A 16,781-nucleotide genomic window follows, 5' to 3' on the forward strand; every position below is an offset into this window, starting at 1 on the left:
TTCTAGGTGACAGCTAAATTAAACAGTTATTCTATTTCTCATTCTTTCTCATCTATCAAAGTATACAAGGCAGTCATTTTTTTAAAAGATTTTATTCATTTATTCATGACAGAGAGAGAGAGGGGCAGAGACACAGGCAGAGAGAGAAGCAGACTCCATGTAGGGAGCCCGACATGGGACTCAATCCTGGGTCTCCAGGATCAGGCCCTGGGCTGAAGGCGGTGCTAAACCTCTGAGCCACCTGGGCTACCCTACAAGGCAGTCATATTTTGAGGATTTTTCTGTCACTAGGATATAGAACTTGGTATAAACTCTGGACAGTTTAATATTTTTGCTATATTAATAATTTAACATGATTTTTTTTTTTTACCTGTAGCTATGACTGTCACATAATGCCTGGTAAATTGATGCAGAAAGTGATGCTGCTAGTGAATGAAGTGTATGCACCTAAAACCAAAACAGCCACAATTACATTTTATACTAACATTTCTATACAATAGTAAGATTTTATATATTATAGAAAATACCCATCAAACTAGCAATATCATAAGACTAGATCCTAAGACTAACGAATTCTACTTTAAAACTTCTAAAATAACACCTAACTTAATATGCATGCCCAAAACAAAGCTAATTGATTCAAACACATCTTTATCAAATATTTACTTACTGTGACCCTGCCATTTACCAGGCTGAGTAATGTGCCAATGGGCTGTTATACCTAATGATTAGCTTCAAGATTAATATTCCAAAAAAAAGCAGAACCAAAATAAGTATACAATTTTCAGAGCTTTTATTTAAACTGCCTTATAAAATTTCCCTTGATGAAATAAATAGTTGATCTTACCAAGAAGAATGAATTAAATGTTTAGATATATCAATCACTGTGTGAAATGGCTGATTTTTCAGAAAGCAAGTAGTTTACTTAATACTTAAGAGTAGTGTATACTCTTAGAATTTTAAATTTAGAAAGTTTAAAAATTATCAATATAAAAACTACATCCTAAAAATGCCATATTGAATCAACATTTTCAGATTCATAAAATCTTAAAATTTGAAGGGACCTTAGAAATCAGTTTAATACTCTTTCAAAGCCTTATCCAAATTTCTAGAAACTGGAAATGTTTCCTTATAATTTATATGCATTTAATGCCTTTTCTAAGTGTCCATATTCACCGAACAAATAATTTAAGTAATCTCTGCTAAAATACTGATACAGATTAATTCATGCTATGGATTAGAAGTCTCTAATAGGTTGATGTAACCAGTAAATTGTTCAGAAGAATATACTACCAGAGGTCAAACATGCCTTTCAAACAAAAGAAAAACAAACAAACAAACAAAAAAAACGCCAGGGACCTGAAATGACATCAGCCACTGGAACTGGAAAAGCATAGCACAACACACAGGCTAGCACAGAGGTAGTCTGATCAATTTCAAATCCTACCAAGCTTCCTTCCTAGTGCTTCTTGGAATCTATCTGTTCTTAGGTTTTCAATACAGGGTATGGATTTATTTGGGGGTAGTAAGTCTGTCAAAATCTTGATTGCCCCTAATACTGCAGAGCCTCCAATAAACACAATCACCATGGAAATAGTAGTGAGGGTACTTTGGGATATTTCTGATCAGCTCTGGTTCTCTCAAATATATTCCCTGAGCTTATATTTTCATATATCTTGGCATATAGTCATAAACATTTCTCAATTACTGGTTCATTTAAGGAGAGTGAGGATTTAAAGAAATATTAAGAGGCAAGAATACTGTCTAGAAAATTCCATAATCAAAAATTATTTGCCTATCTTAAATTACTTTTCCATAAAGAGTCTTCCACTGATCAGGACTGGAAAGTAGCACGTTAAGAGCACTTTAAAATATTCCTTTAAGTTCAAACCAGAAGACAAGTATAACATATTTACCTTCTCAATGTGTACAATATCAACTGATCATAAACTTTACATACCTTCACATCTCCAACACTGGGGTGAGGTGGTGTTTTCATTTGAACAATAGTGTAAAGTATATCATGGATGTGATTATTTAGGTATAATACAGGATTAGCTATGACTGTTTTTGTTGAAGCAATACTTGCTGAAAGCAGAGGTAGGGTGGTAGGCAATGGAAGTGGAGACTGGAGCTGCTTCACTGTGGTCTCCTGTGGGTTACAGTAGATTATTTTTTGCAAAGTAGTTAAAATGAAAAAACTAATAGTTACATGATAAAAATACTGGTGATGAACAACTGAATAAGAGCAGCATGTACTTATTCACTCATTCTACAAAAATTTATTGAGCACCCAATCTGTACCAGTTGCTATGTGAGACACAGAAGATACAAAGATGAATTGAATGTGACACAGCTGTGCTCTCAAACTGTTAAGCCTACTCATAATCACTAAAATTCTGGTCAACAAAGACCCATGCAGAGTATAAATATCTGCCTCCTACAAGCAGAGAAATGGGACATATTTAGGTTAGCTAATAAAAAGAGCTATTAAAATTATTAAAATAACCAAGCCTGAAAACAAAAGTGAAGTTCATACCTGCTGGGATTCTTGTAGCAAAAATTTGAGTTCCATCCTTACTGAGGCCAGTCCACCACCCTGGGCCCCATGAAGGCTACAGTAACTAAGAAACACTCTCAGAAGATCTTGGTTTTTCTGTAACCATAACTTTCGTCTTTCTGCATGTTCTCGTTTTGCCTGCAATCTCCGTCTTTCTATTTGGTGCCGCTCATAGGAACCTATGTCTGGTTTGTCTGTCATTTCTTCCTGGTCCAGAAGATCACTTTCTACCTTGGAGTATGTTTTACTGGTATACTCTTTAATAACTGATTCATGGTTACATATCTCATGCAGGGCAGCAATTTCCTTTTCAAGCCAGTTATAGAGTTGAAATCTGAGTTTTCCACCATCTACTTCATAACCTGTAGCCAATGTTCTTAGTTCTGTCATAAGGATCTTTAAACAAGCTCTGAATTTCAGTTGTTCAGCAATCACATCAACTTCAGTATCACCTTCCAGACAGTCCTCTTCCTGAGGAGTCAGTAATACATTAGGGTCCGAGACTTTCTCATCTTGTCTATCTGTCTCCCTGGCATTTGTACTTTTCATTATTAAACCAACAGCATCTTCTTCCTCTTCTTCTAAGGCACTATCATGCTCTTCACCCCAATCAAGGTTAAGAGGTTCCTCATCAACTTTCACTATTGGCTGGCTCCAGTCAAACTGTGATGAAGTTACATTTGACCAATCAATGCCAGAACTTTTATTGTCATCACTCAGAATCTTTGATTCTGAAGGTAAATCATCCATTTTTTTAGAAATTGAGTCAGGCTGACCTTGTTTTGAAGGTAAGGCTGATATTTTGGTAACTTTTGGAATTTTGGAGAGTACCTCCAAGGCTAGAACAGGGCATCCAACTTTAAAATGAGCATTTGCAGTGGTAAAGAATAATTTTCTTTCTATAAGATTAATTTTATCAACAAAGTTTTTTTCAGTTTTGAGACCTAAGGTTGCCAAAGTTCCTTCAGGGGAGGCAAGGTTTCTTCGAATAAGCAAAGGATGAGTTCGAAGGTAGTTGTAGAAACTAAACACCACTGGGTTACAAGATTTGATGATAACTATAGAAATAAAACATACAGTCACAAGATATTATGTTAATTTGCACTTATATTACAAAAGAATAAAATATGTCAACATTTCCTCGAAATAAGAATACCCAAATATTATATATATAATAATACACATATATATATAAACATATATAAACATATATATAAACATTGCTTTTATTTTTTAAATGGAAAGAAAACATCTAAAAAATGTTTAATTGGTTCCCTAAAAAGAGAGGGAAGAACAGGAATGGAGAGATGAGGAAAGAAGCTAGATCTCTCTGAAAATATCATGGTTTTATATATTTCATTTCAAAACCATGTCAACATTTTATATAGAAAGAAAAATTAAATTTGAAAAAAAAACAGCAAAATTTTAAAAAGTGATTCTGTATATCAAGCTGGTAGTGTAACTACACAAAGAGGAACTATAAAGTGACTTTAAAATAAGTAATTTGGGGATCCCTGGGTGGCGCAGCGGTTTGGCGCCTGCCTTTGGCCCAGGGCGCGATCCTGGAGACCCGGGATCGAATCCCACATCGGGCTCCCGGTGCATGGAGCCTGCTTCTCCCTCTGCCTGTGTCTCTGCCTCTCTCTCTCTCACTGTGTACCTATCATAAATAAATAAAAAAAAATTAAAAAAATAAGTAATTTGGCTATACATTCTTACTGGGATATACCATAAAAAAAGTTATAAAAATAACTGCAAAAAAAAAAAAAAAAAGCTTAAACTGCTCTCAGTAATCATGTTGCTATGAAAAATTTTTGCATCATTATTCTCAAGCGATCATATATGTATAAAATAACAAGTATGCTAATGCTATGAGAATTCAAGTTTTTCATTATAAGACAGAAATGTAAAATCTAAAAAGAAATCTATAATCTGGGGCAGCCCGGGTGGCTCAGCAGTTTAGGGTCTGCCTTCGACTCAGGACGTGATCCTGGAGTCCCGGGATCGAGTCCCACGTCGGGCTCCCTGAATGGGGCCTGCTTCTCCCTCTGCCTGGGTCTCTGTCTCTCAGAGACAGAGAATAAATAAATAAAATCTTTAAAAAAAAAAGAAAAAAAAGAAATCTATAATCTATATTGAATTAAAATTTTCAGTGTGAGCTCATGAATTCTCAGGTTAAAAAATACATATATATACTAGCTCCATTCATTAAAACAGCTTAGACACAATAATCAAAATCAATAGCAAAAAAAAAAAAAAATCAATAGCAAATGAGGATCCCTATGCCCAGGCTGTAGTCTCTATTATTCCCCCACTTAAAAGGAACCAGGATCCTTTGGAAGGATGGCCATTTCCAGCTCTGGGGCATTAAATGTACAAGATGAGCCTGAAACATCGTGCCATAGCAGAAAGCAAAGAAACTATCAAGGAATAATATCGATAGGATTCAATAACTTGTAGAGGCTCCCCTGGTTAGAAATGAGATAGTCTGAGCCTCTATAATAATAAACTACAATGGATTCAAACACAAATCTATCTAAATCTGTGAGTTCAAATAACTCAAATAGAATATAAAAGCTAATTAGTCACCTTTGTAGTATGTTAGTGAACCAAACTATTATTTTGAAAACTGGTAAAGAGAAAGAATCAAACATTTATGCTCCCTTCACTACATATACTACTGAATTTCAGAGTAATCAAACAGCTAAGGGAGACTGTACTCCTAGAGAAGAATTCCAACTCATAAAGGAAAAATAAAATGACACAATTAGAATATCGTAATTTTACAGACATTGATGAAATAAAAAATCTATGCAGTGATCACTGATGGCTGTTTATACAATAAGCAAAACAAGCAAACATTATGAGTTCCCTGATAGAAGTACTCCATATCACCATAAAATATTTCTGCCAAAAATCCAAAAAAAGCATCTAGGATATTAATTACCAATTTATAGGAAATATAGAGAACATGGGGAAAAAAACACATGAAGTGACAGAAAAGGGACACAACCAACAAATTCTATTAAGTGAGAAATCACAAAACAAACAATCTGACTTTATTTCAAAGGACAAGAAAAAGAAGGAAAAACTATGAATTAAAGTAGGCAAAAGAGGCACCTTAACTAATCATAACATATATGCCTCTTTTGAATCTTGATTCAAACAAATCAATTGTATAAGATTTTATGAGACAACAGGAAAATCTGAACATTACCCATTTCATGATTTATTAATCAAATTTTGTTACAGTGATATGTGTTACGTTTAACAGTCCTTACTTTCTGGAGATTTCATTTTGAAATGTTTACAAAAGAAATAATATGCTGGAATTTGCTTCAAGATAAATCTATGATGAGAATGGTAGGAGACTGTGCACATTTTATTAAAATTACCTGGGAAACTCAGATACTTATTTTTCTTCTAATGGTTTTATTTCCTTTCCTTTAAAATTTATATTGTTTATTAAAATATTTCTTCTTTATAAAGAAGAATATAAAAATGGGTCCCTAATCTCTTTATCCATGTAAGCAAGCCTTTTTATTCTTAAAAAATTTTTTTAAAGATTATATTTTTATTTGAGAGAGAGCATATGAGAGAGGAGGGTCAGAGGAGAAGCAGACTCCCTCTGAGGGGCTCAATCCTAGGACTCCAGGATCATGACCTGAGCCAAAGGCAGACGCTTAAGTGACTGAGCCACCCAGGTACCCCGTAAGTTAAGTTTTTTTAGCATTTAAAAATAATACATGACAAAAAATTTTTTTTCAAGTTTTCATTTAATTTCAAGTTAGTTAACATATAGGGTAATATTAGTTTCAGGAGTAGCATTCAGTGATTTAGCCCTTACATATAACACCCAGTGTTTATCACAAGTGCCCTCCAAGTATTAATACTCATCATCCAATTACAACTACAGAAAGCACAAAATACAAAGTAAAAGCATGGATCTCCCCACACCTATTCCCCAAAAGTAATTCAGGGTTTTTTTTTAAATTAATATTTATTTATTTATTTAAATTAATATTTATTTATTTATTTATTTATTTATTTATTTATTTATTTATTTATTTATTTTAGAGAAAGCAATAAAAAGCAGAAGTGGGGTTGGGGAAAAAGAGGGAGAGAATTTTAAACGGTTTCCATACCCAGCACCGAGTCTGGCACCGGGCTCAATCTCACCACCTTGAGAGCACAACCTGAGCCAAAAACAAGAGTCGGAGGCTTAACTGACTGGGCCTCCCAGGTGCTCCAGTACTCAGTTTCTTTTGATTTGTTCCAGCAAACAGCAAAGGGAGAGGAAGAGGGAAACTAGATGCAGTATGTACATGCAAACACATTTGCAACATGCACATGTAAATAAAAAGCAACAAGAATGTTGCTCTTTCACACTGTTCTGCATCTTACTTGCTTCACTTAATAATACAGCATATATTAATACATTGATCTACCTCATTTTCTAATGGCACACTATTTCTGTGGTATGGATATACGATAAATCATTTAACTATTCTATTGACACTTAAAATGTTCCATTTTTAAAAAAGTATTGCAGAGTACTAATAAATGTCCTCCAGCTGCTTTTAAAAAATCTAAATTATTTGGGTTAACTAGAAGTAAAGAAAGCTTATCTATCACACAAGAATAAAAAAGTTCATGCACAAAACCAATATGTGAACAGCCAAAATTCCTACTTTAAAAAAGAAAAATGAAAACTGGGTGTATAATTATATGGAAAGAGCTATACAATGTGTAAAAATTATTTATGCCTCAACTTAATATAATTGTTTTTTGTTTTGTATTTTTTTTTCTAAATAAACATAAGTTTAGAAACAGTCTTCTTTTGGGATGCCTGGGTGGCCCAGCGGTTGAGCTTTTGCCTTTGGCTCAGGGCATGACCCTGGATTCCCGGGATCGAGTCCCATGGCAGGCTCCTTGCACGGAGCCTGCTTCTCCTCCCTCTGCCTGTATTTCTGCCTCATTCTCTGTGTCTCTCACGAATAAATAAGTAAATAATCTTTAAAAAAGAAAAAAGAAAGAAAGAAAGAAAAGAAACAGGCTTCTTTTAAAAAAGAAAAAGAGGGGCACCTGGCTGGCTCAGTTGATGGACCATTTGACTCTTTTGACCTTAGGGTTGTACATTTGAGGCCCACATTGGGTGTAGAGATTACTTAAAAATAAAATCTTAAAAAACGGGGGGAAGGGGGTACCTGGGTGGCTCATTCAGTTATGCAGTTGCCTTCAGCTCAGCTCATGATATCAGGGTCTTAGGACTGAGCCCCACATTGGCTTCCTGCTCAGCAGGGAGTCTGCTTCTCCCTTTCCCTCTCTCTCTCCCTCTGCCTCACCCCACTGCTCATTCTCTCTCTCTCAAATAAATAAAAATCTTTAAAAATAAAAAAAAATAATTAAAAAGAGAAAGCCACAATGTCCTACCTTGATGTTCATCATCATCCTTTGGTGTTTGTTCCAATAACGTGTCCAAAGCTCGGGTATAGTCTTTCATTACCCAATAGGCAAGACTACGCAGGAAAGGATCAGGATGTAATCTTTTGCAATCGAAACCTAAGCCATCCTTTTGACAACCCAAAATCTTCTCATTTAGGATGGATATATAAGTGGATGAAGTCTCAAATTCAGATTCATATAAACGAGCAATAACCATGGCTAGTTGAATATCTTCCATTTTTTCAAGGCATACCTATAAATTCAAATATTAATACTTATTTAATAACTACTTAGATATATGAAATATTCCACTAATACCCTGAAATCTACCATTTATATTCTCCTAGTGGTGGGAGGGGTCCAGAGGTTGAGACAGTAAAAGGCAGTTAAATGACTGCTTGATAGGAGATTAAGGAATAGCAAGAAAAAAAGAAACTAGAACTTAGCAGCTTCTAGCCTAGAAAGATCATTTTAAAAATAAGCATAAGACAAATATCAACATCATTTCAGATTTGTCAATTTAAATTAAATACACTTACAACTTTGAATTTATATATACATCAGTTCCTCTTAATTTCCAAATACATTTCCACATAAATACAATTGCTACCATTTTAAAAGGACATTCTAATTACAAAACAAATAACATGAAATAAAGCAACATATTCTTTACTCTCTCTGAGTTTATATTCTAATTTAATTACTTATATAGAGTATTTGAGATCATTCAGGCAACATAAACATCTCTCAATCACTATTTCTCTTCTCCTGATTATCTTTAGGTTAAAATTCCCATGTCAAAATTATAAATATTTGTTAATTTAAAAAATCATACACCAGAGATAATTTTGAATATATGACTACTCCTAAATATAGAGAACTTCTCTTCATTGAACACTTCCTATTTCTTCTATAATATATTATTTCCAATTATTTCTTATTTTTCCTTCACCTGTTTGGATTGTTCATAATGACAATAACTATCCTAGGAGGAAGGTCTCATAACAGTAACATTCATGATTTCTCTCTTAATCAGCTGCCAGGAGTATATATCAAAAAAATGCAAAGTCTTACCTCTTTCATTCATTTTCAAATACCTAAGACTACATTACAAACAGTACAAATAGCAATTCCAGTTCCTTATCTATGAATTTCATTTAGGAAAAAAAAAGAACTTAAAAGTAGCTGCCTCTATCTACCCCAAAGGAGGAGGTTGTGACCTATGCAGACTTGAAATAGTTTAGAATCATAAAATAGCTAGGAAGAAAGTATTCATAAACCATTTTTTGCCATTTTTTCATGCATATACACTTGAAGTGTACCATATTCCCTATATAAAATTTTTGGTTTATGTTTCACACTTGAATTGATTTATAATTTTGCTTGTTACTACACCACTGTTTAAGTTTGGTGACCTCTGTAGTTACCAGACAGAAAATTACAGTCTACTCTACAAACTTTTCAGGTTTTCAATCTCCTACAAATATCTCACAACATGTTTTCTTTATTCATACCTCTATGGCATCTTTCAATGAGCCGGCTAACAAGAAAAAGGCAGCAGATTGTTCAAAGCGTTGTTTTCCAAGTAAAGAGAAAGCATTTTTCAAAGCGGCTTTACGCCATCTATCTTCATTAAAGTTGTGGCTGAAAAATGTTGTCATCTTTTCATCATGCTGGGACCTGGGAACGAGAACACAAGTATCAGCGGTTAAAGGAAATCTAAAATATTTTGAATCCTTTGCACAATATGTGAAAATAACCCCAAACATCCATCAAAAACAGTAACTTCAGTAATAGGCGTCTGTTACCAAGCTTCACTTCTAATAAGGAAAGCTCAAAATCCTTATATACACATAAACAGCACACAGGAGCATTGTGTACTTTTCAAAATGCTTTTATCAACTTTTTTTTAACAATATGTCACCCTTTATGTTAAGCTGAACCAATATTATGCCCATTTTTTGCAGATAAAGAAACCAAGACACAAAAAAGTAAGCTGATCTGGTCAAGCTCATATATCTAAGTACTTTCAAAAGTATTAGCATCAGAGATTTGCAGTACAATCTTCATTTCATTAAATCATGTACAATGTTGAGGCAATTTACCTAAACAGACCCCATACCACTGCTTTCTTCTTCATGGAAAGGTAGAATAATGCAGCATCCAAGGCATCATTGTTCCTTTGAAAAGAAGCCTTGGCAACCTAAATGGTAAATAAAATATTCTATTAAGTTGACTATTTTATAAAAGAATTACAACCAATTAACCAAGAGTTACTGGTTCCCTGCTCTTACATGACTGATTGGAACCATGGAGATTGAAAAAAGTTTGCTCTATTCCACAATCTCCAGTAGCTTATGATATATACTCTGAGAGACAACCATTTGTACGTAATTTTAATAAAAATAATAATAGCAACTAGCATTTACTGATTACTTACCATGTACCAAGCACCAATCTAACTGCCTTTTATTTATCTTACTTAAACGACCACAATTCATGAGAATTATCCTTATTTTTACATAGGCCGCAATGGAGACACAGAGAAGTTAAATGAATTGCCTAAGGCTACATAGTAAAGTGTGGAAAAGGGATTAGAATCCCAGTGGTAATGAAACTATCTACCCTAGGAAACAACAACAACAAAAAAGGCAGAATATTCAATAGATAGGATCTTCTTCATGAAAATTAAATGTTACATTTCTTAATGTTTTATAAAAGCCAAAATGCTAATAACTTCTACAGGCTATGCAATTTCACAATTTAAGCTTTCTCAACTCATATTGATACAGACATCTGTGAATATCAACTATAACACACACACTTAAAAAATTACAGACAAAAATAAGTGTTCCACTGTTTTTTAAAAACATTCTTTGCTGGTATTTTTCCAATCAAATTTTAATAATTCTAAAAGACTGACACCTTCTTTCTGGCATGTAATTAAAATACAGAAGGCTGAAGCTCCATTATTTTGAAGAGCTTACATATTTCAGTTCTTAGAAATTCCATGAGAAAGAGTCTAAGTGAGCACATGACTGATACTCTCCTTGGGAGCTTATAACCAAAACTGCCGAATTCATGCAGAACCAATCAACTCAGTGTTAAGTTTAAGAATTAAGCCAGTAACATTATTGTATATAATTATATTGTTTTGAACACGATTACCATACAGACCATATCTAAGTTTTTCAAAGACACTTAGAAAACTTCTGGAAATCACTAAGTTGAGAGATATAATAATAAGAAACAACAATTAGCTCACAGTGACTCATAGTAAAGAAACTACCAAGGCATGGGAGAGGGGGAAATTGAGTCACAAAAATGCTGTATTCTCAATACTTGTTTATCTTATTTCTCTTCTACTTTTTTGGTATTTTTTTCTGCCTTCAGTCATTTAACTTAGTATTCGGATGTTTAATAATTTTAATTCTGATGTTTAATAATTTTAGAGAAATTTTTGTTCATTTTTAGCTAAGGATTTATAATATATATCTTAAGGCAAAAAATTATTGTAACTCTTTGATGCGATTTTAAGAGATAATCTCTTGTGGAAATAAATTGTATGTAACATATCAGAAATAATTATATGACACAACCAATTGTTGATGGAATTAAAAAGATCTTTGTAGACATCTGAAACATTTCAAAGATGTCCTTTTCTCATTGCTTTAGAATATAAAAAATTTAATGTATTGTGTTATGTACATGCTGTAACAATTAACTTGCCCTACACACCAGAAACTACATTACTTGGTTGGTGTGAGAATAAATTCCTTCTTACATTTGTGCCTATTTTCAAGAGAGAAATACTGGTATCTTATTGTCAATTTTACATGTAACAAGAAAATGGCACTTCTGTGCTTACATTTCAAACTGATCTGAGGGCCATGATGAACACCAGAATCTCAGGATGCTGAGATGAAGACAGCACATCTCTAATCACCCTCAATTTACCAAATGAAAATGGGCCTGAGGGAATATGCACTTTAAATAAAGTTTGCCAGGTGATTCTTTGGACACACTAAAATTTGATGACGACTACTGTAGAGGAATGAATTCCTCTTGGGAGAAATAAATCTATACTTCACAAATGTAGTATCATTAATTGTACCTGGAGGAATTTCAATGAACTCCTACAAGTAAACAATAAGTGAGAATTTCACCTTTCTAACCCCCGTAGAGTAGAAAGGGCACAGACTCAGTCTAATACTTAAAAATGCCAGGAGCGTGTGGGTTACTTAACCTCTCTAGATCTAGTCCAACATGTGGAAATGGAGATGCTAACACAGGGCCAGATTATATGAAATAATCTATGAAAAGCAACCAGCACCAACCTGGCACACAGTAGGTGCTCACCAACAGTCTGTTACTGCAACACTGAAAGAACTTTCAGCTTCCACTAACAAATTATGGGACAAATTTTTTTCTAAAGGGAATCTACCAGAAAATGGATTCCAAAAGCCTGTCTTAAAAAATTTTATAGCATGTTTAATTTGTTGCCACAGATATATTCCTCAAGTGCACACAAATCAAAACCTTTTATTGAATGGTATTTTAAGTATGCAAAGGAAGTTTGCTATTTATTAATGTAGCCACACAGAGAATCCTTTATATAAAAAAAGTTTTTATATCTATAGTGTACATATCTGAAAAGAACTGAAGTTTGTTTTCTAAATTTAGATTTCTGTGTTTTCTTTTGTAAATATTATTATTGAAGTATAGTTGACATCCAATGTTTTTTTCTTAATTTTTAAATTTAATTTAATTTTTATTTAAATTCAATTTGTCAACACACAGTGTAACACCTGGTGCTCATCCCATCAAGGGCCCTCTTTAGTGCCCATCACCCAGTTACCCCATCCTCCCACCCAACATTCAATGTTAAAATATAGTTTTGGATGTATAACAGCGATTCGACAATACTATACATTATGCAGCACTCACCACAGTAAGTGCAGTTGCCATCTGTCACAGTACAATGTTACTACAACTTTACTGACTATATTCCCTGTGTTGTACTTTTCATATCCATGACATACTGCCAGTTATTTAAAAAAAAAGAACCCTGAATTTTCTCAAGCTAGGACATACCTCAACTGATAGCAGAAAACATGCAATTCTATAAATATTATAAACTCAGTATGTATGGTAAAAGGCAACTGATATACTACAGAAACATTTCATAAAGGCCAAGTTTTTGGAATCTCCAAAACTTTTTATTTAAGAAATTCTCAAGATCTCAAGATGTACAAACTAATTCCCTACAACAGATTTTCTGGAAGACAGTATCTTTTATCCTTTAAGATTTTTAAAAAAGATTTTATTTATTTATTCATGAGAGACACAGAGAGAGAGGCAGAGACACAGGCAGAGGGAGAAGCAGGCTCTATGCAGGGAGCCCGACGTGGGACCCGATCCCGGGACTCCAGGATCATGCCCTGAGCTGAAGGCAGATGCTCAACCGCTGAGCCACCCAAGTGTCCCATCAAGATTTTTTTTAACTTAAGCATCCAATGAAGTAAAGTTACCTTTTCAATGCATCTTCGAAGAGTGTTAATATTTCTGACCCACCAACCTATTCCCATAGCTCTTAACTCAGACCACTGAGGGTCCCCTCTCTGAATGGCCGGAATCATATTAATCAGTTCCTCCTCAGCCTCAGAATGAAAAGCCCAGGCAAAGTGGCAGGTAGACACACCTAAATTAGAAATACAAAATAATAACCTTCAGAACTATATCAAAAAAGAACACAAAACAACTTTTCACACAGTCATGCATTTATTCACTCTGGGAAGAATTTCCAAGCAGGAAAAAAAAAAGGTAAAAGGAGGTCTTTCCTCACTCAGTTTTACACTACACGCTTCTAAACACATGGAGCAATAGCAGAATATACAAAACCAAAAACTTCTTTTTTCCAAAATATTTGCTTTTTTCTCTGCAAAAACATAGGCACTAAAACTTAACCACTGGAAAGATATTTGGACATCGGGTCATTTATACATACACACACACGTACACGCACCACACTTATCAACAGTGAAAGCTCTGGTCAAGTCAAAATATCTCGGCCTGTGTCCTTGGGAGTTTTTTTCAGTTTCTTCACAGCAAGCCCCTTGCTTGCAGACCATATTCCTTAGCACCGACTACTGGAAACTGCGCCACTTAACCAAACAGCCAATGAACTACGTATTTCACAGTGAAGTCTAACCTGCAGTAGAGTTGCAGGGAATAGCAGGGAACACATTTCTCTGCCTCCGGCATCTTGGTTAAAAGTAGTTTAAAGCTGCCTAACACTGGTGATATATGGCAAACTCTTTTTGCCCTGGTAGAAGACTGACGGGGCTCTAGGCCGCTTTTAGAGGCAACACTATCAGACGTGGGAGTACAAGAGAGTTTATCAGCAGCTGAACTTCTGATAACACTTCGTTCCACTTAGAGCAGGTGAAGAGGAAACAAGGAAAATGACACACTGATTGGTGACACATAGCGGGAATGCCAGGAAGAACCAGAGGAGCCTAGGAAAGAGGCCAAACTGGTCAACATAGACATCTATATGGACCTATTTTGGACCTCATGTCTGAAGTCAATGATGTACTGTACATTACAGTACAGGCTTCTCAATGCTCTAAGACCATCAATATTACTACATATGATTTTTTTCATTAACAACTACTATATAGACTTCCAATACAGTTTCAAGCTTTTCTAACCATTACTGCTTTACAACAGTTCCTTTAGAAAGTATAAAAGGAAAACTTATTATGACTATTTTGAGTAATAATCTTAAATCTTTTAAATTTCCTATGCTAACATTTATATACAACTGTGCTTGAAATCACAGCACAAAAAAATTAGTGCAACAAGCCTTGACTGCCACCAAAAATTTAGGGGGAAATGGTCAAGATTTAATAACATCAATTTGTAGTTTTTTGGAATCTAAAAGGCAGATTAATTTTCTCACTTTTTAAATCTTTGTCCAATTTAAGAAATAATCACTATATCAAACTACCGACACTTTGCTTTATAAGTTGCTATTACATAGCAATACACACAGAATAACTTTGCTAACTGCAAATTTATCATATAAAGAATAATATAAAATATATTACACTTCATACCTGTAAGTGAAATGGGATTGATTAAACTTTTAGTATGATTAAGTGGGAACAATAAACACACAGGTATGTCAGGGGAATTAGGTTCAGAAGGCAAGATTAAAAGTGCAGTGAATATATGTGGAAGCCTATTTATTTTAATACAAGCATTGTATCATAAGTCATATACTCACAAGTAAAGCTGTTGTTTGAGGAATATCTGTCATATAGTAATCCAGTAGATTTGCATACTTGTAGCACACTGCCACACACCCTGATTTGAGATACAAGGATTTATATCAGCCCCCTATTTTACAGGTTAAAAAATCAAAACTTCAGAGTTTAAGGTGATCTGCCCCATATCCTATACCAAGAAAAGATATTAAGAAGAAAAAGAACAGGGGCACCAACATGTAGTTAGTTATTTATCAATTTATTTTTTCTCTACCAATAACAACTATTCTTTGCAGTTTTTCTCTGTTCTTAGCCTTTCTACCTATATACTGGCTACTTAACTTTCCCTGAAAACTGTTCCTATAATACCAATCACGTCTTATGTCCAGTGTTTTACCTGTATCAAAGGGAAAAATGGAATTTTCAATTCCTCAATGGTCATTAAGTGATTCAGCACTATCATTTAAAACTAAAATATAAAAGAACCGTTGAGATACCACTTTTTAAACCTAATCGAATGGCACAGATTGTTTAAAACCTAATCAAATGGCACAGATTGTTTAATATCAAAAAAATAAAATAAAAAACAATACAGTGATAGTATCAAGTGTCAACAATGGGTTAAACTTTGGAATCATCAAACACTGCTTCTGGGAATATAATGGAAGACAGTGTTTCTGTCTGGGGCAATACCTATCAAGAGTTAAGAAATTTCACTCTTAAATACAGAGAACTGGTGGTTGCCAGAGGGGAGGTGGGCAGGCAGATGGGTGAAACAGAACAGGATTTAAGAGTATGCTTATCTTGATGAACACTGAAAAGTATATGGAATTGATGAATCATCATATTGTATACCTGAAACTAACACTGTATATTAATTATACTTGAATAAAAAAAAACCAGTAAGGTACAGTTACATTCAGAATTTAGAATATCAGCCTGGTAATACTGTAAACTGTTGACTGAAACATTAAAAATAAAAACAACCACCTTAAAAAAAAAGAGTTAAGAATTTTCAAGCCCTCGGATTCCACTGTTGGAAAGTAACACGAGGAAATAATCAGATATATACATAAATATCTATATGCAAAGTAATATGGTCATTCATCACAGTGATCATTCATATAGAAAAGAAAACCAGCAAAATCTGTTTCAAAATTAAAGGACTGGATAGATGAAGCACAGTTTAGAAACACAATGGATATCAGACAGCTATTTAGAATTACATGAGGGTAAAGGGTAAGTGTTATGGGTAAGACCAAGAAATTATAGAGCCTGGTATTCTAGTTCCTATAATACTAAAGCATTATTTATAGGACTGCATCCAGGATGCTGGTTTCAAAAGGAATATAGCCTAATAAAAACTGCACTGGGCTGGGATTCTAGCTCCGAACTCTATCAGTAGCCCTATATCTTGGCAGGTCACTTTATAGTTTTTTTAATCTGTCAATTAGGGGGCTGACATAAATCCTTACATTTCAAATCAGGGTATGTGACAGTGTACT

At 34.2% G+C, this 16,781-nt stretch overlaps 1 protein-coding gene across 1 annotated transcript in view; it reads right to left on the reverse strand.

Annotated features, from left to right (window-relative positions):
- DMXL2 (Dmx like 2) overlaps positions 1–16,781 on the reverse strand; it is a 152,932-nt gene that overhangs the window by 26,420 nt on the left and 109,731 nt on the right. Inside the window, 7 exon segments of the mRNA XM_035708792.2 lie at positions 371–447; positions 1,961–2,152; positions 2,540–3,618; positions 7,994–8,258; positions 9,520–9,685; positions 10,111–10,208; positions 13,537–13,706. Of these exon segments, the coding sequence (XP_035564685.1) occupies positions 371–447; positions 1,961–2,152; positions 2,540–3,618; positions 7,994–8,258; positions 9,520–9,685; positions 10,111–10,208; positions 13,537–13,706 (2,047 nt within the window).

The sequence above is a fragment of the Canis lupus genome, chromosome 30, assembly GCF_003254725.2.
Source record: "Canis lupus dingo isolate Sandy chromosome 30, ASM325472v2, whole genome shotgun sequence".
Taxonomy (NCBI): domain Eukaryota; kingdom Metazoa; phylum Chordata; class Mammalia; order Carnivora; family Canidae; genus Canis; species Canis lupus.